Raw genomic sequence first — 24,115 nt, forward strand, 5'->3', positions numbered from 1 at the left:
TAATCATCAAAATTAAACGAAATAAACATTTGAAATATATGAGTTTGTATGTAATGTATGAATATAATATACAAGTTTCACTTTTTAAATGGAATTACTGAAATCAATCTACTTTTTCATGATATTCTAATTTTATGACCAGCACCTGTACATTAGACAGAGACATGAGTGTGGGTTATTACTCCTGCCACCTCCCAGTCTCACAGAAGTGCTCCTTTCTTGCAGCAGTTAGGAGTGACACATATCATGTTCTTATCATGAGGTTAGATTTTTTTTCATAGCTTCTTTACACATCTTACAAACAATATTAGAGGTTTTAACATCATCACTTCTGTGTCTGAGGAACTTGGGAGTCTGGACTTCAGGTCTTCAGTAAACTACAAGGTTCGCTGCCCTTTATTCTGCAAAGCAAAGCCGTCCTCAGCTCATCTGGCACTGACATTTTACCATTTTGTTATAGGTGGCAGCTTTTCATTTAATGACTGATGGCGACAAAATTTAATGCCAGAAGCAGAAGGAGCCTATGATCACATGAGGAAACAAACATGAGATAGATAGTTTGATGTCCTTGTGAAATATTTGTTTTTCTTCCCGTATTTGATCAACTAAATTGAGAAGGGTTTGAAGATTTGAAGCAACAATTTGGTGAATATTTTGAGAGAAAATTTGTCTCACATGTTCAAAATTCAAGTGACAAGCCTGTATGCCTCTGTGACTCACATGAGAAAATTAAGAATCCTGCAGATGTTTCAAAACATTTTGGAGACTCCCTCTCGACTGCTGTCAACAAACTAGTCGCCAACAGGCGCAGCCCAGTGAGATATACCGCCTTAACTGGTCGGCGTTTTCTTTGACACATTTTCCTGTTTCAGTTTTGTTCTCACGCACTCTTAATTTAGGTTTAGAAACTAAAAGTACAACCTCAATTCAAAAAAGTTGTGATGTTGTGTAAAAGGTAAATAAAAATAAAATGCTATTATTCACAAATCTCATGAACCCATTTTTATTCACAATGAAAAATTGATTCTGGATGGTGTTCACATCTGGCTTCTTCTTTGCCTGATAGAGCTTTAAGCAGCAGTTGTAGATGGTACAGTGAACTATGTTTACAGATGATGAATTGTAAAAGTGTTCCTGAGTCCATGCAGGGATGTCCAGAACAGAATCAGACCTGTTTTAATGCAGAGCTGCCTGAAGATCACAGCATCCATTATTGACTTTCGGTCTTGTTCTTTATCCGCAGAGATTTCTCCAGATTCTTGAAATCTTTTGATGATATTATGAACTGTAGATGATGGGATATTCAAAGTCTTCCTAATTTTCCATTGAGGAACATCATTCTGAAGTTGTTCCAGTATTTTTTGACAGTTTTTTTCAGACTGGTGAACCTCTGCCCATCTTTACTTCTGACAGATCCAGCCTCTCTAAAATGCTCTTTTTATACCCAGTCCTCTTACTCACCTGTTGCTAATGAGCAAATTAGTTTCAAAATGCTCCCCCAGCAGTTTGTACCACTTACTCTTACAATCTTTTACAGTCCTGTTCTAACATATTTGAGATGTGTTGCTGCCATAAAATTCAAAATGACCTTTTTCTTCCTAAAATGCTATGTTTTCTGCGTTGCATTGTATATGATATAAGGGTTTATGAGATTCGCAAATTATTGCATTCTGTTTCTATTTACATTCTACACAATGTCTCAAGTTTTAATGGAATTGGGGTTGTACTTGATTATAGTGAATAAATGTCAGCTCCTGGTCCACATGGCTCCAGTAGCTCTTGAGCAGGGGTGCTTCAGTTCCTATAAAGCTCCATCGGACACAGAACAGCTGTAGGGAGGGACATGTCACATTGTTGCTGAGTTTGGTCCGGAGTATCAGTGGAATAAATAGCTTCAGTGAGATAATGAAGACCCCTGGGGGGCAAATGGCTTCAACTTTAACCTTGCATTTTTTATTTTCTTGCTGGGCCTGCGCCTTTTCACTGTGTAGATCTAATCTGTGCATTCGCACAGCCGGTCGGATAAGACCACCCTGCGTATGTGTACGAATGTGTGCACACAGTCAAGTTCCTTGGTCTGAGATGAGGAGATTGTTTAATGTTATCCTGAAGAAGTCTCACTACGAGAACATTAAGAGTGCATTTAGTGGAGTGGAGGTCCTTGACCAGACTAAACTGCACTTTATGAAGCATCCAAGTTGCACTTGAGTAAAGTGGCAAGTTTTTCCTTCATCCTGTCAGCCCTTCCACAAGACTCCGGTGAAGAGGCAGATCGTTCAATAGAGATTTTTTTACTGGAAGAAACATTACATAATGTTCCATGTTAGCATCATTACGATGCCAGTTTGATTAGTCCTCTTAAGTTTCCACTTTTCTGATTTTATATTCATGAAAGCAGAAACTTTCTTGTGTATTTGAGTGTGCCAACACTGCTGCAGCTGGAGACACGTTTCCACATTATGATAAAAAAACTTCTACACAGTCTCAAAATAACCACCCCGCAGCCCTAAATACTCAATTAAAAATAAAAGGTCTTATATCGCAGCCAAAAATAGTCCACGCCAAATAAACAATTTAGCATGTGTTTTGAAAACATCTACAAAAACAGCTTTAAGATGCTGTGTAGGCTTTTAAAAATTTATTATTGACCCAGGTTTTTATAATGAAGATTTACACGCCACATGATTTCTTAATTTCAGGATAAAACGCGAAGAGTAGGTTTGCCAAAAAAATGGGGACGGGATGAACTAATGTGTTTGGGTTCGTTTCAAAAGATTTGTTGCCTGAAAAAAAGTTCCTTTTGATGAAACTTAGCGATTTGGTGCCACGGTGAAGAAAAGCTCACAGGTCGTCATTTTGTTGTGACAAAGTAAAGAGGCAGTATATTTAGCAGCTTCGAATCCTGAGAGTTGACTCTGTGAGCATGACTTGAATGATTAGAGGGAGTGTAAATAAAACTTGTGTTGGTTTCCATCACTCCTGCAGGGAAGTCATTATAGCTGCAGGATCTCTGATTACGTGACTGAATACAACAGTGAAATGTAGCTCCGAGTGATGGATTACAATTGCCATCTTCAGTCCAAAATATTACAGCTTTTTCTGGCTCAAATCGTGTCTGTTGTCAGTCAAACATTTATCTTTTAAGTAGTATTTTATTTCTTCACGGAGTAAAAGCAAACAGAAGATTTGATCTTTTATCAGCGGCTAAAGCTGATTCTGCTGAGAACGTTAAAGGGACAGTTTCAATCTTTTGAAATGGGTTTCAGTGGGAAGGTTATGAACAACTGATGTTGTATATAACTCTTTGAATGACCTCGGTTTGGAGAAACAGTGTTGAATTTTAACAGGAGTGGCAAGCTAACTTCTAGTCAAAATCAGGCAAAGACAAAGACTTTAAATATTATAGACCAAGTTCTCTCGTTGTTGGAAATTGAAGCCAGTCTATGCACTTAAGATGTGGAGTTTTAAGTCTTGCCTGCTACGTTTTTAAAGTATGAAATGACTAATTAGAGCTAAGCAGATAAGACAAATTAATATTTGAGGCAGCAGGGTAAGAACTAACTGAATAAATAAGAGTCAACACCTGAAAACATTTAAATTTTTTAACAAGGGCAATGACCTGTTCGTAAACATGTAGGGAGCTGGACTTAAAACTTGTGCTGGGATCAGCCAGGAGGGATGGTTGGTCCCCCTGTGGCTTCAACTTCTGAGTTCTGGTCTAGATTTTGGGCCAAGACCAAAGTGGATTGCTGTCATCTTAAAACAACTTCAATCCCAAACGTCTTATAGTGATTCATGCAAAATACATGGTTATTTACAGTAAGTTTCTTGTTTGCCAGCTCAATAAGCAGCTAGTTGTAGAACTTCTTCTGCAGCCTGGGACACCTCCAGCAGGAATATTAGAAACTTTCTGCTGCAGTAATCATAGTCACAGTCAAAATCAGAAATTGACGGTGGTGTAAAGGTTTATAAAATTGAGTTTGCACGAACCTCTATGAAAGTTTTGAAATCTGAGTTGTTTGAATGCGACAGCCTACTCTTGAGGTCGTCAGTCCTGTCAGAACGAAATTCTATTCCTCCCACTTCAAAACACCTGAACTATTCCTTTAAATGTCCTGTCAGACATCAAACGTTTTTAACGAACTCTTTGCACCTATGGCACTTGCAGTAACCTGTATACTGAGCAGAATAAACTCTATATACTACTAATAATAATGTATTTTCTTGGAGAATCTGTTCAGTTATGAAACTGACCGACTCTGGTCTCAGTCCTGCTGCTTTCCTTGTGTGACGAGGGCTCCGTTTGAGCTGTGACAAATCTGAGCTGAATTGTGGCTCCAGGACCTATCAGCTGGGAACTACAAAGACAACGCGCTTATCCCACCTCCTCGCTACGCTTAACCCATGTTCCACATTAATATTCCAGGGCGTGGGGGCGAGCTACAACAATTGTTCCGTGTGCCGTTGTACTCCGGCCTGCTGCAGGAGCTGCTGCAGATAAGGCCGACGCTCTCTGTCGCCTTATTTAGCGCTGAGATACTCTCGGTGCTCCCAGTGATGCAGACACCGAAAATATTCATGCGTTTACTTCACAGAAAATATATATATTTCACTCATATGGTAGGGAGACATATTCTCTAAAGAAATCTAGATGTTTTTTATTGAAAGTAAGCAGTGTAGAATTCTTCCTGTGGACAACAGCTCTATTCTCAGGGATTTTACTACAAAAGTGTGAACTTGTACACGGCCCAGCTGTTTGCTGGGCTAAAAAATGATTTCACTTGGCTGATCACAATAAAATCTCAGAAGCTGTGAATAATTGATGAACTGATTGTGGTTGTGCCACCTGCATAAAATGTGCAGCGTCCCTCTCGCAGTTTGGGGACGTCTGCTGATGTGATGCTACAGCTGCTTAATATAACTGCATTTATTCATCGTTTTAGGAGAGTCACAGGAGCTGAAGGCAGATTTGAAGGTTTATAAATGAACGCTGCCGTACGTGTGATTGTATTACAGAGTATGAGCTGAACTAACGTGACAAGTTAAAGGTCTAGCATTCTCAGAAGGAATGCATATCGCCCGCTGCCTTTCATGCCAGGGTTTTAAACTGAGATCAACTTATGGAGAGAAATGGTAGAGTTGTAGCCGGTTTGGTCAAACGCGGAAAATAAAGTTATGCACAATATCCTGGAAGGTCGCGAGTTGTCACGCTGGGGTAGCGTTAGCTCGGCGGTCTCGTTATCCTGAAGTCTGAGCTCAGGTTGCGTCAGGAAGGTCATCCGGCGTAAAACGATCGCCAAGTCTGTCACGCCAGTTCGCTCACAATTAGCACAATTTATGTAAAACTGACTGAGTTGTAGACATTTTTGTATTTTTTTTAATGCGCCATCTTGAATCCGATTGACTCCAAAAGTTAATCCGTTGTAGATGTGCTTCCGCTGATTACTTTCGGAGAGTTTTATTAATATCTGCCAAGTGATTCATGAGGTATTTTGGTAACAGCCAGACGCATACACATACACGCTCTTTGTTATCACACTCGGCAGCGAGTGATAAGAGCTACAGTCCAGAAAATTACCTCAAACAAAATTGTTACTATTCTTAACTTGGGTAAAGGTTTTAGCAATGTTAATTAAGGCTTGAGAAAAGAACATCAATTCTTCTTTGGGTGTTTTGATTACCTGTTGGTTAACAAGCAGAAAAGTTGTCTCTGTTACAACTCACCCTGGATTTATACAAATAGATGACCATTGGTTTTTGCTGATTGTTTAAGGTTACTTGGTGAGTTAGATCAATGGTTTCCAAAGATGGGGTCAGGTCCCCACTGTGGGACATGAAATACCAATATGGGGTCCTTAGTTAATTTACAGAAATCCACTTACAGTGAAAATGTTTGTTTTTAGCATATTTTCATCATAATTGTTACAAAGAATAAAAACAGTCATCTTAATATCAGAATTATTCCATCCACGAGTTTTAGTTGTCGTTGCTAGTTTCAATTTTTCTCACCATTAAAAGTTCACTTTAAACAACCAGCTGTATCAGCTGTACCTAAAAATATACAAATATGTTTCTAAACAAACAAGAGCTATGGAGTACAATGCAAGTAAAAAGTAACGTAGTGATTTTCAAGTACGATGAAACAAATTTTCATTGTAAATGTTATAAATAACACAAAAATGTTAATGTTTTAGTTTTTTGTTATTTTTTTAAGAAATACAAGCTCATTTTATATTTGTGATTTGTGATGATGATGGTTCAGATCTTCTGAAGTGGGTTTTGTTGAAAGGTTTTAAACAGGTAATATCTTACCTGTTGTAGATAGCTCTTTGAACAACCTCAGTTTGTAGAAACAGGGTCTAACTCATAGAGCTGTAGCACATCTAGCTAGAATTTCATGCTATTTGTGCTGGAGTAACTGTGTAATTTGAAGCTGAAGATTATGTCAAGGCTTCTAACATAGTATTTGCATTACCTAATTTTAAACTTATGAAGCTGGAGTTGTTTTAAAACGGCAGCAATCCACTTTGGTCCTGGCCGTGCTCAAACTAGCTACTAACTCGTCAATCAGGCCAGAATTAAACTCTGTTTCTCCAAAAAGAGGCCGTTTAAAGAGCTATCTACAAAAAGTGAAATATTAGTTGTTCCTAACACTAACACAGAACCCCACTTCAAACTATTTGAACTATCCCTTTAATTGTTTGACTTGTAAATTAGCATAGTTAAGGGACAATCTTTTTTTTTCATCTTGCTTAAAATACTGCAGTTCCTTTTTTGTTTTAGCTTTGTCTGGCTAAAGATTTTACAAGCTTGATTTAGTTTGAACCAAAGTTGACATTTTGTGTACAACAGATGTTGCATGTGAAATGTTAATCCTTTTTTTAAAAATGGTATTTTTTTCCTTTACATTTTCAACGTGCAACACTAGCAAAATGAAAATCTGCTGTGTCTATAGGAGTGAGTCAGACCCTAAAGACAGCCCCTGTGAGTAAAATGGCAGTTGCAGAGACATCTCACAGCACACATGTGAAATCTGAATGTATATCTCTATGGCAACCTACATTTTGGTTGGAGAGTGGATTATCATTAAACCCAGTCAGTCTTTGCGCCACCGTTCACTGCTGTGACTTTGTAATGTGTCAGAGGGAGCTCTAGTGGGTGACGGTCGACCTACAGGGTGATGCTGTTTGCATTTAAAACATTTTTTTTCAGGATTTAAAGCTGCATGAAGCTCATCTACCTTTTGCCTGCTCTCCTTTATGACATGCAAACTTCACTCTAATGAGAACTTGAATATTAGTCCATGCATTTTAGCTTGGTTTACCTGTAGGCTTGATTAACATTGATAACCAAACACTAATCAGCAGGTAAACCTAAATATTTGAATAAATGATACATAATCCTGAAAGGAATATGGAACCAGTCAAAAAGAAAAGACAAAAAACAAAAAAGAAAACAATATTTCAGAGCTTTTGAAATGGTTCTGTGGAACGATATGAACGTTTAATCTCTTACTTGTTGACAGCACTTTGGAAAAATAAATGTTATTCTGACAGGACTGATGAGCTAATGGCTAGTCTGAGAGGGGCCAGGACCAAAGCGGATTGCTGCCATCTTTAAACAACTCCGATCTCAAGAATTTCAAAGACGTTTGTGCTAAACTGTCAATTTTGCATTACATGGTTATTTACACAGAATGCTGTGTAGCAGCAGCAGCAGCTAGCTCTAGCACTTCTGGTGCACTTCAAGTACCAATATCAGAGTATTTCTGCCAGAACGAAGACTTAATGCAAAACTGACGGTCATCCAAAGAATTGTAAAAAAGCATTTGCACAAAGTGTTATAAAATTTTTGAGAAGGTATTAATCAGCTTTAGCGTAGCTATTGGTTTGTCAGTGTTGTCAGAATTAAACTCTATTTTTTCCAAAGTGAAGGTGCTTAAAAAGCTGCCTACAACATTAAAGATATTAATTGTTTATAACCTTTCTACTAAATAACACTTACAAAAAAAAGATTTACTGCTTCTGTAGTTACGAACAGAACGGGTGGAAAAAATGAGAATTAAACCTGTTTCCTGTTGGCTGGAGTGAAACACGGTTCTTGTGAGACAGTTGCTGACTGTACTGGTGCAGAAAAACCAGTCAATGTAGCCCCACGAATAAAGCCCTTTTTTACAACAACTGTGAATTATTGATACTCTTTCGGAGTTGGAACCCTAAACAGAAATGTAAGACATCAGTTAGGAGGTGATGCGGCTCTCAAGGTTTGTCAGTGTGCGATTCACTTCACTGGAAACAATAAAAAGCCATGTTTAGCATGATTTGTCTCTATTTATAAAAGATGTCTTGTGCGGTGTGTGCTTCACTGGAGATGACACGAGTACCCCTCCTACCTGCGACTGACCACCCACTGAATGTAAATGAGCGCCTTAACAGACATGCCTGTCAGATTACGTTAACTGTAAAGCCTTTCCAGCAGTATACAGTTCAACCCACCACCTCGGGTCGCGAGGGATGCGGCAGAGCCTGATGAAGCGATGGCCTGCGTGTCGTTTCAGTTTCGAGTCTTGGGCTTCTGCAGCACATATACACGCTTTTCACTAATCTGCTGTTTTAGATGTCTTGGTTAGCGTGAGAATAAGTTGATTCTTGCATTAATGTGAGAGTGCGTGACTCAAGCACCTGTGATCAGTGCTTTTCACAAACGCTAAGATTGACATGAATAATGCATCAGTGTTATTGGCATGATCAAAATCAAGCCAGATGGTGCTGTGTGCCTGCTAAACCCACAGTGTGTGTGCGTGCGTGTGTGTGTGTGTGTGTGTTGCTACATGTATCTACAGTAAGAATAGCACAACCAGGAGGGCTCAGGTGACTGAATGCACAGAAAACAGCGCCGGGCCCTCAGCTCACTCATTTAAAACGCCTGCTTAGTGCTTATGTGTCATTATCAAGTAGCCGTCCACTCACGCCTGCTGCAAATTACCGGATACAAGAAATGCACACTTAGGAGTGTTGTTGCGTAGCCACTTATTACCACTCGCCCGCGTTCTCCTCGCATGTTGTTGTAATTGCCATGTAAGTGCAGTAACAGCCACCAAAGAGCGCACACATTCACGCGCTCACTTGGGTTTATGTTATTTATTTTTTGTTCTGCTGCGCGGTGAGGAAATAATTCACTCCGTGTAATAGCTGGGTGGTGTTGATGACGTCGGTGTGACGTCGTACGAGGGTCCGGCGTCTCGCGCTCGTTCCGCTAACTGGCTGCTCCCTCCATTGTGTTCCTCCTGTTTATTTTTTGCCCGTAGCTGCTTTTGGGCAGATTAATTTTTAATGCGAAGTACACTAAAAGATGGAGCGCAGGATCATCCCTATCTGCAGGAGTGCATTAACTCACCCCGAACGTGCAGCGTGCGGCGCTACGTGGGTGTGGAGTCACATGTCTGTGTGCTATTTATTCGGCGTTACAAACCTTTTCATTGTCATCACTGACGGCGCCGCGTGTGGTCACGGGTACATTTTGTATTATTAGGCGCGGGCACGTAGTTGCCAGAATACTGCAGAATACGTGATGTGTGCATCTTCTTGTCCATCAGGGTGTTTTTGTGGAGGCATATTTGAAGTGTTACTATGGAAACCGAGCTCTGCTGTTATACAGAAACACATATCCTGATGAGCCTTTCTCTGCTGCCTCGTCTGCTGTCACACTTCTTGTGTGATTTTAAAAAGATTTTTTTTTCTAATAGTTTCCCTCCACTGCTTTCTTTGAGTGGATTTATCAACTCCCTTGTTCTTTTTTTATTCAGCAACTCTGTGGACTGAGCCCTTTCTTCCTTTCTAACCTCCTCCCCATCGATTACTCCATCTTTTTCCTCCCCTCCTCTCGCTCTAATCTCGTCCTCCTTTTCGTCTTTTCAGCCTGCCTTTCCACTCGTCACCTCCTTCTCTTCCCCGGGTTTCTTATTCCTTCCTCCACCTCCGTCTCTTTTGTGGATGTCACTATTTATTCTTCCCTCTCCCCGCTCTTCTCTTTTCTCCGCTGCCTTCCTCCCACTCGCTTCCTCCTTCTTCCATCTTTTTTTCTGTCTTTCTCGGCTTTGCGGTCCTCGCGGAGAACCCGGCTCGTTTACAATTAGCATGTGCACCTGCAATTAAGCCTGACAAACCACTGGTAATTAGACCTTTTAGAGGGGCTGTTTTTGTGCGGAGATCGGGTCTCCTCCACACAGCTCGGCCTGCTGCGTTTTTCTGTTCCCTGCCCTTTTTGACTTGATTTTCCTTGCAGTTTTTTTCCCACTTGTTTCTCTCAAATTTTTTTTTATTAGCTCTATGACACACGGGGTGCTTGATACTATAAATAAAACATTAGTAAAAGGTGAAGAAAAGAGGAACAAGCCTGTCACTTTGGCTTTCATTTACTCCTTCAAGCACAATGTTGAGTTGAAGCCTATTAGATTTCTCATCCGTACCTCTGCAGGCGATAGATGCCCACATTTGTCCTCCCTGTCTCACGTTTTGCATCAGGCTATGACTAATTGTCTTTTTGCCTGCGTGTCACCTCCCTGCCTCTTTCCATCTTTCCTTTCTGTTCTACCGCCATCATTTTCTACTCCACTGATCTTTGTATGTCTGCAAAGAAAAACTGTAAATACTATCAGTATTAGTAAATTATAGATTATTAGTTGACTTCATAGAGCAGCAAGGTGATTTCAGAAAACTCCAGTCGTGTGGTGAATTTGATTTAATTCTTTGAAATAGTGCCTAAATACAAAGATGACCTGGTTGTACATGAGCAGAGGCATTTCCTCCTGAAATTTATTGAAATAAAACAATAAGAGATGTACAAATGCTACTTTGGGAAAGTAAACACATCATTAACCTTATGTAATAATACTCCTCTTAATAGAAATAACTTTTGAAAGGGGCAAGATATTTCTATCTGAACTTTAACTTTCTAAAGATGATATATTTTTATTTAACCTTTGAGATCACAGATCTCTGTTTCAAGGGAAGAAGGCCTGGGCCTGAAGGCAGCCTAACATGCATGTTTTTAGACTGAGGGAGGAAACCAGAGTGCTCAGAGAAAACCCACGCAAACACAAGGAGAACATGCAAACTCCACACAGAAAGACCCCAGGTTCAATCCAGGGTTTGAACCCAGGACCTTCTTGCTGGAAGACAACAGTACTAACCACTGTCAGATTACGTCATGCTAACCACAGTCATGCTGCCGCTGTTGGAGACTAGTTGGTGACATAAAAAAATCAAAAGAATTGTGAGAAACTAGACAAATTTCCCATTGAAGTCTTGCTGATTTCTTAGTGTCTGCGACCAGCAAGCCAAGCAGCCTCGTTTTGCGACACCAGTCTTTGAAAATCATGGCACATTTTTGTGTGTACAGTTTGTAAACAGCACATTGTTTTGTTGCCCACCTCTGCCCACGTTGTTCCTGCCTCAGCCCGCCTTGTACCCACTTCGGCAGCTGCCTCCACATTAAAAATTTAATCTACTGAGGCACACTTTGGAAATGAAGACAGGCAGATTTAAACTTTATTTTTTAAAGTACTAACTGTTTATCACTTGTGTGGTGTTTAAAATGGTAGATGGCCTGCACTTTTTTAGCGTTTTATCCAGTCTGAGACTTCCAAAGCACTTTACAATACCTTCATCCACTGATGGCTACATTGTAGCCACAGCTGCCCTGGGGCAGACTGACGGAAGTGAGGCTACCATCACACCAGCACCACCGAACCCTCTGACCTCCACCAGCCAACAACCTAAACAAACATATATTTAACACCCATTAGAAAAAATTGTACACTTGAACATCAGATATAGAAGAGCATTCTTGCCTACAAAAACTAAATTGTGGATGTTACAGAAAGCAGGTTGTAGCAGCTGCTGCTTAATTTTTCTACTGGGTAATTAAATATGTAAGACATGGCTGATTACCGATTATTTTTAAAGTAGCCAAAATCTGCTGATTAATTGGGCTATTTTAACTTCATGCTTTGATTTGTTTCTAAACAACAACAAACACATCCTTGGTCTGCACCAAACAAAACTGCTGCTCTGTTTCCAAACATTTCATGATCCAAACACTGACGGGGTTTTTTTTTTCGACAAAATGAATTTTTCTTGATATTAAGGTTTCTACGCAGTCCTAAAAAGTCTGAAAAAGTCTGGAAATTGTTTGTAGTATTTTCCAGGTCTGGATATTTGTGTTCCGGACTTTTTTTATGCTTGTGTTTTCTACAAGAGCTGAATTTTTCAGATATAAATCCGGAAACGTGCAGAATGTTTTTCACGTTGTTCTTGTTATATGAGGTGGAAGCACCAAGTTACTCCAAGTGACAGCTCCTTGCATGGCAAAGTCTGAAAAGTCAAAAGCATCTGTTAGTTTTTATAATATTTATATAACAAATCAAACATCACATATAATTTAAAAAAAAAGACTTGAACCCTGTGATTAAAACCATAAACCTGTATTAAAAGAGTAAAAAAATAGCTGACTTTATAAACAATAGTCCATAGTCAATAGCTGTTCTTTGTTAATTTATCTCTTTATAATAGTATTTGGTTTAATGCAGTGTGAATTAGATCCAAATTTACTGAAAATGTTTTTATTTGGACATAAAAAATGGATGAAAAATCTGCACATTTAAGTCTGGAAAAGTCTAACATTTTCAGATGGAGATGTAAAGAATGTAAAAACCCTGGGACATATTTCCAGTCCAGGTTGAAAACTGTGCAGCATCTTCAAGATTTTAATGGCTGCACTTTGAAATCTACAGCTGCAAGAGAAATGTCCTGCTCTTTTTCATTCATACTTTATTTTCCTGACTCAGAAGATGAACGAGGGTCTAATTTTGGTTTCTGTATAAGCAGGACGTCATCTTCATGAGCACCTATCATTTTAAAGATGGCTGCTTGTTTACATGTGTTGAAGAAATCAACTGTTTTCTTTTAGGGTGAACAAGAATTTTTCACACAAAGTTCTAGGTTTGGAGCAAAAGAGAAGAAAAACAGCAAAAGTCGTGTTGAAATGAGAGAGAAGAAGGAGAAAGGAAACGAGGAGAGGAAGTCAGTGCAGCTCTGTTGGAGTGTCTAATGGTCACTTAGCCTGGCAGCGAGTCCATGACGCTCCGAGGCTGTCAATCTGTCAAAATGCACCCAGTGCAATTCTGACTGCCTTGAAACACACACACTTACACACACACACACACTTACTGTGGATTCAGCGTTATCACTTCATGCTCTATGAGAAAAAGACTCTCAGTGTGAAGTTTGATATTGAGCTACAAGGATCGCAAAGTGTTGTAATCAACCAGGTTTTAACTAATCTGATTTATTTATGTATTTAAACAACTGTGGGAAAATCTATTTTTCAGGAACAACTGATAGTAAATTATAATCATTCTGTTTGTCTGTATAAATAAAAATGGACAAACAGAGTAAGAAAAATGTATTTTTCCTTCTCAAAAGTATTTGCAGTGTGATTTATTTTGGTAACCAGCAGTTAACTCAGCACAATGCTCTCAAACCAAAACAAAGCTGAGTGTTGTTTTAATATTGTATTTCCGTAGTATTTTGCTATATTTGGTATTTGACAGCTTAGGTAAATAGTTATTTTTAAGATTAGGATTTGACATTTAAAAGTTTCTAATGCAGCGTATTGCAAAAGATAACATTGGTTATCACCAGCTGCCAAAAGGTGAAGGCAGACAATGTTTTTGCCTCTGTGTGTGTGTGTGTGTGTGTGTCTGCTCCTTATAACATATCTCATGAACCACTAAGCATTTTTTTTAAACTCTCTGGAAGTAATCAGTAAACATATATCTTCAACTGATTAACATTTGGTGTCAACCCAGTCAAGATGGTTGCCACAGTTAACTGACTTTAGAAAACATAAAAATGCGTATAATTCAGTCAATTTTACAGATATTATACAACAATTTGGTGTGGTTGTGGCTGAGAGTCATTCACAACACATACTGTAAGTACTTCTACTGTACGACACCTCTGAAGGAAGCAGCTCTGTTTGTTCCACTTTGTTGCTGATGTGGCTCCAAGTTGCTCATCAGTTCATGAACTGTCACTACTTAAACCACAGCTGAACTTGACTACCCAACAAGCTCAATTCCAGTCAGTTGTCAAAGTTGCTCAGGTTTACGTTTTTACGATTTGAAGCTTTGACTGTGATAACTAGTTTTCTACCAGCTGATGTACCCAAACCTTCATCTGTGCAGTTACATGGTTGTAACGTTTTATCTCAGTTCTGTGTGATACCATGTGTTGTGCTTTTCCTTTTCCCTTCAGGGACGGCATTTAAACTCCTCCACGATGCTTGTCAGCCTCCACTCGTCTCCCTCCCATCTTCAGGACAAGCGCTTGGTGTCCCCACCCTCCAGTCAACGTTCTCCTCCTTCTCCTCCAGAACAGTCGTCCTGCCGTCCTCGACCTCAGCCTCGGCTCACCCTGCCCTTCCTGTCCTTGTCCTTCTCTCTGCTTCTCCTTGCCATAGTCCTCTTGCCTGTCTGCGAGTCCAGGAGGGGTGGAGGTCCAGGATCGGGTCCTGGAGGTGTTCCAGGGGGACAGGGAGGCCAGAGGGGAGGCAGCAACCCAAGGGGTCCAATTATCCCTCCTCATTACCCTCCTGGGCTACCGGGACCTCCAGCTATCAGCCCTAAACTGATCAGCCCGCTCAGTATTGCGGTCATCCTGGTGGGCAATTCTAGTGAAGTATCCTTGGGGGCCGGACTGGAGAAGGAGGACTTCCTCCACATCCCTTATCCTCCCAAAGTGGAGGTGGTCACCATGAACGAGACGGATCCGAGGAGCATCATCAATCAGATCTGCGGGCAGATGATGAGGAACTCTCTACAAGGCGTGGTGTTCGGTGATGACACGGATCAGGAGGCCATCGCTCAGATCCTGGACTTCATATCTGCTCAGACACACATTCCCATCCTGGGCATCCGAGGAGGATCCTCCATGGTCATGGCTGCCAAGGTAGGACACTGTAGACTGGGCAGATTTTCAGAACAGTCTGTTTTCAGCAGCAGTAAAACGATGTCAGCCGCAACCGTTTCAAAAGAAATTCAGTGACGAAACACTTTATTTCATTTTATTGATTTACATGAAAGTAACTTTTTAAATTCATTTCAAATCTACAAAACAAAAACGTTTCTTTTTCCCCTCAAGCATTTTAATGATGTACCAGCCTCTTTCTGCTAAATGTTCCTCATTCCAACACAGCGTTTGTATCGATCGATTTCTGCTGTTAATTGACGTCACACTGGGGTTCCTGACAAAGAGCCGACTCAACCTTGAAAGGACTCACAGTGTGAAGCTAAAGACCACACAACAAGTCAAAAACCCTCTCTGTGGGACTGTTATCTAGATTTGAGGTGTAAAACACAACATTCAAAAACTGAAAGCAGAAAAAAAAAGCAAAACGCAAAATGTCATCAACTAAACAACAACACAAAAGAAAGCAGTTTTGAGAACTGCTTTCTTTAAAAAAATAAAAAATAAAAAATAAAAAAAAAATCTTTATGCAGACATGCGTCTTTAGAGCTGCTTGTACAAGCAACTACAAGAGAAATAAGTCGTATATTTTAGCTGATTAGATTCAGTAGTTTCAAAGTTGATTATTGACCTTTAAAAAGATGGGAGGAGCTTCTTTAGTAGATTAATTTACCTTTTTTAAGCTATTGAGATTTTTCTTTTCCTCAACAGAAAATAAATTTGCTAAAAGTTTTCCACCCAATGTTAAATTCTGACATACAATGATTATTACAATAATATTTAGACCCAAATCTGCCTAAAAAGTCCACTCCAGCAAATTAAATCATAAACTTGGGGTGCAGAGGAAGCCGAGGTGTGTGACAAAATAATGTGCGCAACCCAGAATGCAGTTTTACAAGCGAAATAGGCCTTGATTTTCAAAAACGCAGATAAATGGGACCGTAGTCATTCGGTTGCAAACCCTCAGGACTTTACGGAGTCTTACTTGTCTCATAATTTTCCAGCAACTTTGAGTCACCACTTAGTCCCCCAGCAGTCACAGCTCAGCGAAATTCTGTAACACATTAGGGCATCGAGACAGAGAACAGGTAAACACTTTACCTCCATTTTCCTCTGTTGTTGTCCTGTAGTTACAGGACGATACTGTCTTAAGTTGCATAGAAATGACACTGAAGTGTTTTTAAAAGAATAATGTCACCAACTTTATTGACTGAAAGGTAAAACATCTTCAGTTTACTTTGTAACCTTCAGGTTGGTGACAGTGATGCGACATATGTGCTGTCAATATGCGCTAATTTAATTAATGATGGAAAAATCTCCTGAGTCCACATAAGCACGTCAGAAAACTTTGTAACCCTATTTAAGCTTCATCATAGATATCTTACATATGTAGTCACCTGTTCAATTATCTGACCACTGACAAAATACAAGCTTTAACCACACAGTTTTCATTTTTTATTAAGCAAGACTAAAAAAAAAAATCCTGAAAAGTTGCTTTCTTTTTTTTTAATAGAAAGTTTGTGCTTGACAGGGAGTATTCCAATATGTAAAACATAGGCCTATTTGGAAATAAGTGTCCACAAATTTAATGCACTGCTTACATCCCTATAAATCTTTGCTTTGTATAATTTAAAAGCCTGTATTTGTTCTGTATTGATTGTTGTTGATTTGGCCTTCTCCAGCTGCCTGGGTACGCGGTGCAGTGTACCTGATTATATCATTAGATCTGTATTATTGTTGAAGGGGTTTCTTGGAAAACACACAAAGTCAAATCATTTTTTTTTTTCCTCCCCAGTTTTCAAAATCTAATGGGTCGATCTGATTAGATATTGGAGTTTCATGCTGTGAAAATCTCTGTATTAATTAGACAACGTGATTGCTCGAAATAACCGCAATCAAAGGTTTCCTAACAATGCCTTATTGACAGGACAAACATTTTTGAATATTATTTACTAAAATTAGCATCATACTGAAAAGCATGATGAGAAATTAAAGGCCTAGTGATCCTTGAAGGAATGCATATCGTTGAGTGTTAACCTAAGATTATTTGTTAAGGGATGGAGTTGTGTTTGTTTTGGTCAAAACTTGTAAATTATATTTGGTACTATGATCCCACAAGATGTGTTAGTCCCAAAGTGTGTGTTGAGGATCACCCTCAGCTACTACCACACCAAATCGTAGCTTAATATCTGTAAAACCAACAGTTATAGCCATTTTTGTGTTTGCTAATGTTGACTCGCTGTGTCAGACATCTTGAATTTAGATTTTATTTATTGGATAGGGACAATGCATGTTTATTGACATTACTGTAAATGCACCAGAATTAGCCGAGAAGCTATTTTTCATCTGTTGTCCTTAGACAAATGCTCAATTTGTCATGCTAAGAGAAACAAAAACTATACAAACAAGGTTAAAATGACTTAAGTCCACAAATGTGGTCAAAAAATACAGGAAATGCAATCAAAACAACAACAAGAAAACTACAGCATATATAAAAAGTAATTAAAACTAAAATTGATCTATTCATCAAGATGGCATCACACAGGTGGTCACATGGTGGGAACTGAATTAAGAGAAAGTACAATATTCCAAATGTTGACAGTTCTGATGAGTTATATGAACCAATTCTTTAATTGTTTTTTTAAAATAGATTATAAGTGGTAAGAGCTCTGATTGTGTGAGGGACAGTTCCACTCACACACAGCTGTAACCACTCTGACTAAAAGCATTTTATCTGAGAGGAACAAAACAATCTCCCCGTGTTGCCCCTTGTTAATCGATAACAGTTGTTTCTTATATTTACAAACTGAGAAAGTGGTGGTGATGACAGACCTTTAACCATTTTATACAGAAGACAGAGATAACCCAACCTAAGAACCCATATTTTTCTAAAATATTGCAGTGATGACATCTGAATGTTTTTTTGTAAAATATTTTAATTGTCTGTTTGTAAAATGACTCTATGTTGTTGTATTTGCTAGGTTGACTCTAAATGGTAATGAGGTGTAGCTGTCCATCCAATGATTATTTTCTGAAAGTGTCATTAAAATTCATCAAGAGGTTCATGAGATATTTTGCCAACAGACAGTTTGAACTGACTTCATAGTTAATGACAAAATTTTAAGAAAAGATATTGTGTGAGCAGTTAGCTCCCTGAGCAGAAGTTGGAGATGACAAATTTTAGCTCAATATCTGTAAAACTGCTTGAGTTAAAGTAATTTTTGTTATCATTGCTCCTAAAATGCATTTCAAAACTGCAGCAGCGACAGATTATAACTGGACATTAAGCCTTACCCTAGATGAGCTAATACTGTATAATCCAGCCTCCGTTTTACTTGGTTTTGTCGATCTAAGATTTGTTAACTTGAACAAAGAACTGAGTCCAGCTGCTTTTAATGCCTCTATTAAAAAGGCCATCAGCACAGCAACACTCAAGATGTCTATGAAAGCCTTTTTCTTCTTCATTCTCTTCAACAAAAGAGTGTTTCACAATAATAACAATAATGAATAAATAAATAAATAAAAATCAGTGGACAAAGAGAAAAGGACGGGGAAGTGAGCACTGACACCAAGGAGCTGAAGAAGGAAGATGAATGAAAGAAACGAGAGAAGATTGTGAAATAACACAAGTTGTGTGGGTGTGAAGGAGGAAGAGGAGTTTACTCGCCATATAATCACCACATTTAAAGCTGACGCGGTGACAGTGGGCTCAAGCTGAGCGTGACAGAGGTGAACGTGTGGATGATGTGCTAACAAACATGTAAAGAGCCCCACCGCAGGGAAAACAACAGATAAGGAAAATGTTTGTTCATGTCAGGCAGAAAAGTGTACTAAACATCATTTGATGCTTAACACAGTCCCCCCCCCCCTTTTCTTTTTTTTTGTTCTTTCAGTAAATCTCAGTGAATTTTTCTCTCATTCCCAGCGATTGCCATTCACTTGGCTTTTTCCCTTCCTTAGCCTTTTATTCTTCCTGCGCTACACATGTTCGCTGTCAGTCACACGCTCACGCACAGAACGAGGGGGTGAGCGCAGTGGAGAATGTTGGCATGGCAACCACTTGCTTATATATTTCTCGCAGCGTATGAAAGCAGTTACAGAGCGAGAATAAATCATTATTTCTGAGTAGGACAAAAGCTGTGGCTGAAGGGAAAAGGTCGCAGTCATAAAGGGGCAGGTTTTTGAATAGATGAATGAACAGATTAAAGCTAAAAAAAACAAGGGACGGGGGAAAAAAAACGGACAAAAGGGATCAGAAATAGGAAGGTGAGTAAGTGAAGAATATATTGACTGGTGAATTGCCTCTTGCTGTAGCAAAGTAGTGATCTTTAAAGATGTTGTAGCTGCTTTTAGTGTTATTTATAGCTTTGGAGTCAAAGAATCCATGAATAAATTTTGAGTAAAAAAAACAAAAAACTTCCCAGTTACAATAGCTGGAGAAGAATAGATGTACGTAAAATTAGTAAAGAACACTTTGCTACAAAAATCTGTAAGCCAGGATATGGATTGTCTTAAACATTTATTTATTTTTTGTTTAAAATAAATGTAATTCTTTCCATAACCCCTTTAAAGTAATACAGTATGTGATAAAGTTCTATGTTAAATTGAATTGTACGTATGAAAAAAAACAACACATGCACAAACAATGGTTCACCCACAAACTGCTGTAAAGGCTCCTACAGGCAAGTCTTCTGGGAAAATTGTGGCAAAATTGTGCTTGAGATGTGCACCTCTCTTGCACATGTTTAGCCTGCAGACTTTTGGTCCTGCACATGCAAATTTTACGACTCGTATGAAAAATCAAGATCGCACAAGATACGTACAGATCCTGTACTTCTTCTGTGCGCCTGAACCAAGTCAGACGCTGGGGTAGAGCCTCTGACCTTTGCATTGGCAGTAAGACAAATGACTGATGCATCGTTATTGTGCCTCAAAAGTATGACACAGGTACTCCACAACTGTTGTTTGTATGGCCAGCAAGTCAGAAGCATATCTGATTTTTTTTGTCCCCTATGTGTGGCGAGCCTGTAACGTACACAACCTGCAAACTACATGAGGGGCAAAACTTCATATATATATATATATATATATATATATATATATATATATAAAAGGAAGGAACCAGTCTGTAGCATAAAGAAGGAATATGGACATTGCCATTCTGCCTCAGTGACTGAGAGTGTTCAGTGTTTGACCTCTATAAGCAGAAGATAGAAGGTGAGGCTAATACAGGAACACCAACATCAGAGCACGAGGAGGTAAATGCATTGGTGGGTAGGCCCATGGATTGAACAGCAGAGTGTTTGACATGCACTAACCGCTTGCGTCACAAGTGTAGCTCGTACTGCTGGCACATCAGACTGGCTAATTGCAAGTCATATCCACACCCACTGATTGCATGCATCACATATACATTTTCCAGGGGGTAACACCACAGTTTTTTCACACCCTGAGCAAGGCAGGCATGCAACCTGTACTTGACAAGTACTTCATCTGTACTTAATTGAAAATGTTCCATCAAGGACCCTTTTTTTTACTTTTTAAGAGAAAATAAGTGGATGAACTGTTGGTCAAGGAAGCCCAAAATGTCACACATGGATTTAGAAATATGCTGCACACGTTTCCTCCCTGACACAGTGAGATGTTGATGCAGTTTTAAGGAGAACCTTTTTTTCTTCATTTGTGACGGGCTGGAGCTAACCGTGAGAAAATATTTTTTCTTTTTCTCTCTGTCACTTTCGTGCCTGCTGTGTTTGTGGCCGTATTTAAAATGTACAGCGAGGAAAACTGTGATCTAATGTAAAAGGTGAGCATATTGCTTTATCAGTGTATTTGTGCCTGTATATCATTACTGCCATTTGCTTTGTGAATACAGTGGTGAGGCGGAGCAGAAGGAGGGCACAAATGATGCACAGATTCTGGAGCTAAAACCAGGCGGTGCTCTTTTTTTTAAATTGAATCCTTTCTATTAAGCCTCGGTTTATTGTTTTGGCCGTCTTTTTGCATTTTTGTTTCAGCTGTACAACCTGATTTTCAACAATCCCTCTGGTGAAACAAATCTGTGTGAGAACCTGTTGATTCCACTGATTTAGATGCTGTGGATATCACAGTTTTATGAAATAAGCAGATGACAGTGTAGAAAAGTGTGACGCTGACATCTCAGGCAGAGCTGAGTGGGGGAGTTGGAACATGAGTCCTGTTGACCTTACACATCTCAGCAAACAGGAAGTAATTTTGTCAATTAACCTTCTGTCTGTGCCACAAGCTGGGGCTGTATTTCAGGTGCAGATTGACATCTGCTGCTTTTATTGAGCCTACATTTTAGCACATATTTTGCCAGTTTATTATACAGTGTGCAGGCTGGAGGACTAAAGAGGAGTTTGAATTCAAGACCAACAAAGCAGGCCAGTAAATAGGAAGTTAAACTGAACTTTCCATGCCAGTACGACCATTTAAACCACATTAATTCGCCACATTCTCCCCATTGGAGAAGATATGGTGAGATGAACTAACCTGATTTGTGGCTTTATTTTAGTTTCCAGTACTTTATTATGAAGGGGGAAAAATGTGTGACACATGCAGGTTGGTCTATTATGCACCAAGCAATTTGCACGCTTCCATTTAGCCATTAATTCACAACGTGCCATGTGTTGGTATTGGCATAATAGGACGACATAGTTGGCCCCAGCCCACACTCAACTATGGCTCAGGAGACTAATGAGGCCTTTCAGATCTATTGTTGGAACTTAAGCTGTGTGTGTGTCGGCACACGTGTGTGAACACGTACAGCTTGCCGGTGTAAAAAGATAATAGCCTCTTTGCCTGCGTTTGGGGAGATTACGGCAGTTGTTTTCAGTGCAAACAAGGTGCCCAGAGGCGCACAGCAAACCCAATATCATTCCTCATAAATGAACCATCTCTTTTGCCTGCTTCACTCCTCGGGATTCTGTTGCTCATTTCAACACTGGCCACCAAGTTAGCAACGTGAGTCAGGATTATTTATCCAGAATCACACAGTGCCTCACATGAAAACTATATTAAACAGTTAAAGGCCTGGCATTCTTCTTCACCCGCCACCTTTCACACCAGAGATTTCGGCTAAGATCATCTTATGATGACATGATTGGTAAAATCGTGTCAATAATGTTACACCTGATCTTATGTGATTTAGTGAAATCTTGCAAGATCTGTCAGTGCTTGAAGTATGTTTTGGGAATGACTCTCAGCTACCACACTGAATTTTAGCTCAGGATCTGTAAAATAGACTGAGCTATAGCCATTTTCCTGTTAGCTTAGGTTGATTAGCTGCGGTGACCATCTTGAATCAGGTTGACTCCAGAAGTTAATCAGTTGAAGATTTACATCCAGTAACTACTTTCTTAAAGTTTCATTAAAATCTGTTCAGTGGTTGATGAGATATTTCGCTAACAGCCACATCTGATTGACGCCAACAGTTTTTGTCAAAGTTTTAAGCACTTTTGGCGACGGGTGATAATGAGCTGTCATTAAAAAGCTATAGGGAAGACGAAAAACATGTAAGTAGAGCGTCGAAAACGGTCTCTCTAACAAACTGCTTGCAGCTTTCGCCCAGCTTTTAGATCTTTTCGTGTTTAATGTGGGTCTGTCCTGGGTGAAAAACTGTCTCTATCAGGTGGTCAGTAATAAAACTCCTGGATGAATGGACTGCTGTGTTTTGGCCCCCTCATGGTGGGATTTCTCCTGCTAGGAGAAAGATAAAATACAGTGTGTAAGAGGAGCAAACTGCCTTTGTATTCCTGAAGTAAAAAAAAAAAAAGAAAAGCGCCTTTTTTTCTGTGCACACATAGCTCTGCCTGTCACCGAAAACTGATTCACCGCTCTTTGATTGATCACCACAATTATACACCCTCTCTATCTTGAAATAGGCATCCTTTCAGAGAGGTGTGTGTGTGTGGAGCTCTTGTTGGACAGACGTGATCTGGGAAGTAAATTATCTCACAGACCTGTTTGGCCACTCGAATGTGACGTGTGTCAGGCCAACTGTACGGCGATAAGTAGGTCCTTGCCAATCTGTTGCGGCTGATGACTGTTTGAGCCGAGGGTACGCTCTGTTTTTCCGCCCTATTGTTCTCGTTTCCAATTTGTCGCTTAATGAGTGACCTCCTTTAGTTCTGCAAGGTCTGGGTGCTCCATTTACGCAAGCTGGTTGGACATGAGGCCATAATGGACTGTAGCTGTAATGCCCCCCTTTTTTTTTGCGGTTAGTTTCACTCCCAAAAGACGAACAAATTAGGAAACAAGCAGCAAAAACAGGCACATATGCACACTGGAAGTGTTGAGGTTTCTTGTCTCTGTCACTCGTTTTGAACAGAATCACCCTCACGTCAGGCAGGATTTGTTTCCGGGAGAGTGTACAGATTGTAATCCGAAGCGCAGGTCACCTGTGAACAGCTTGAGACGGACGTGTCAGCCTCAGAAATGGCAAGAACTTGACTGTCTTTTGTTTTTCTTATGTTGACAAAACAACACAAAGTAATGCCTCCTTTTATCCAAATGTAATTTCTACAAATTGATACTGATAAACCTGCTGAAAAGTCCAAAGAAAACGTTCAACCTGACAGAAAACAATTATGACAAATTACTTTTCAATGATTATTTTTGTGCATTTTAGGGTTTCTAGGCTTATTTATTAGATAAGGACTAACAACAGAGACAACTTTATTGTGATAATCTCATTCAGTTAGATCTTTAAACACATTTCCTTTTCCCCCTCCTGTCTTCATGAGATACTGTGACAGTCTGTTTGATTGATGTTCTTATTTTCTTGTCGTGGCTGTACATTTAACCCTTTAACAGTCTAACAGATGGAGCCTCGGATCAGATATAAACCTGTTAAAAAAATCATCTGATTTGTCATCCTTGTGCTCCTGGACAGCTAGATGTAAGTACCGATGGAGGGCACGAATGTTTGCCTCTTAAAACTAAAGCCAGAAGAGCTCAGTCTGATCTGAGATGTCATTAAACAACAAAAAAAGTCTCTAAAGCTGAGATTCTGTAACCAAATCTGTCTTATTTTAACTCTATAAATGTCCAACTGAAATCATCTT

The 24,115-nt window shown here is 39.5% G+C and overlaps 1 protein-coding gene across 6 annotated transcripts in view; it reads left to right on the plus strand.

Moving 5' to 3' along the window:
- Positions 1-24,115, plus strand: part of grin2bb (glutamate receptor, ionotropic, N-methyl D-aspartate 2B, genome duplicate b) — a 150,431-nt gene that overhangs the window by 24,451 nt on the left and 101,865 nt on the right. For all 6 annotated transcript variants that reach the window (XM_017425779.2, XM_017425782.2, XM_017425783.2 and 3 more), the window contains one exon: positions 14,319-15,011. In XM_017425779.2, coding sequence (XP_017281268.1) covers positions 14,319-15,011 — 693 coding nt within the window. The remainder of the gene's footprint in view (positions 1-14,318; positions 15,012-24,115) is intronic.

This window comes from Kryptolebias marmoratus, linkage group LG3 (genome assembly GCF_001649575.2).
Source record: "Kryptolebias marmoratus isolate JLee-2015 linkage group LG3, ASM164957v2, whole genome shotgun sequence".
Classification (NCBI taxonomy): domain Eukaryota; kingdom Metazoa; phylum Chordata; class Actinopteri; order Cyprinodontiformes; family Rivulidae; genus Kryptolebias; species Kryptolebias marmoratus.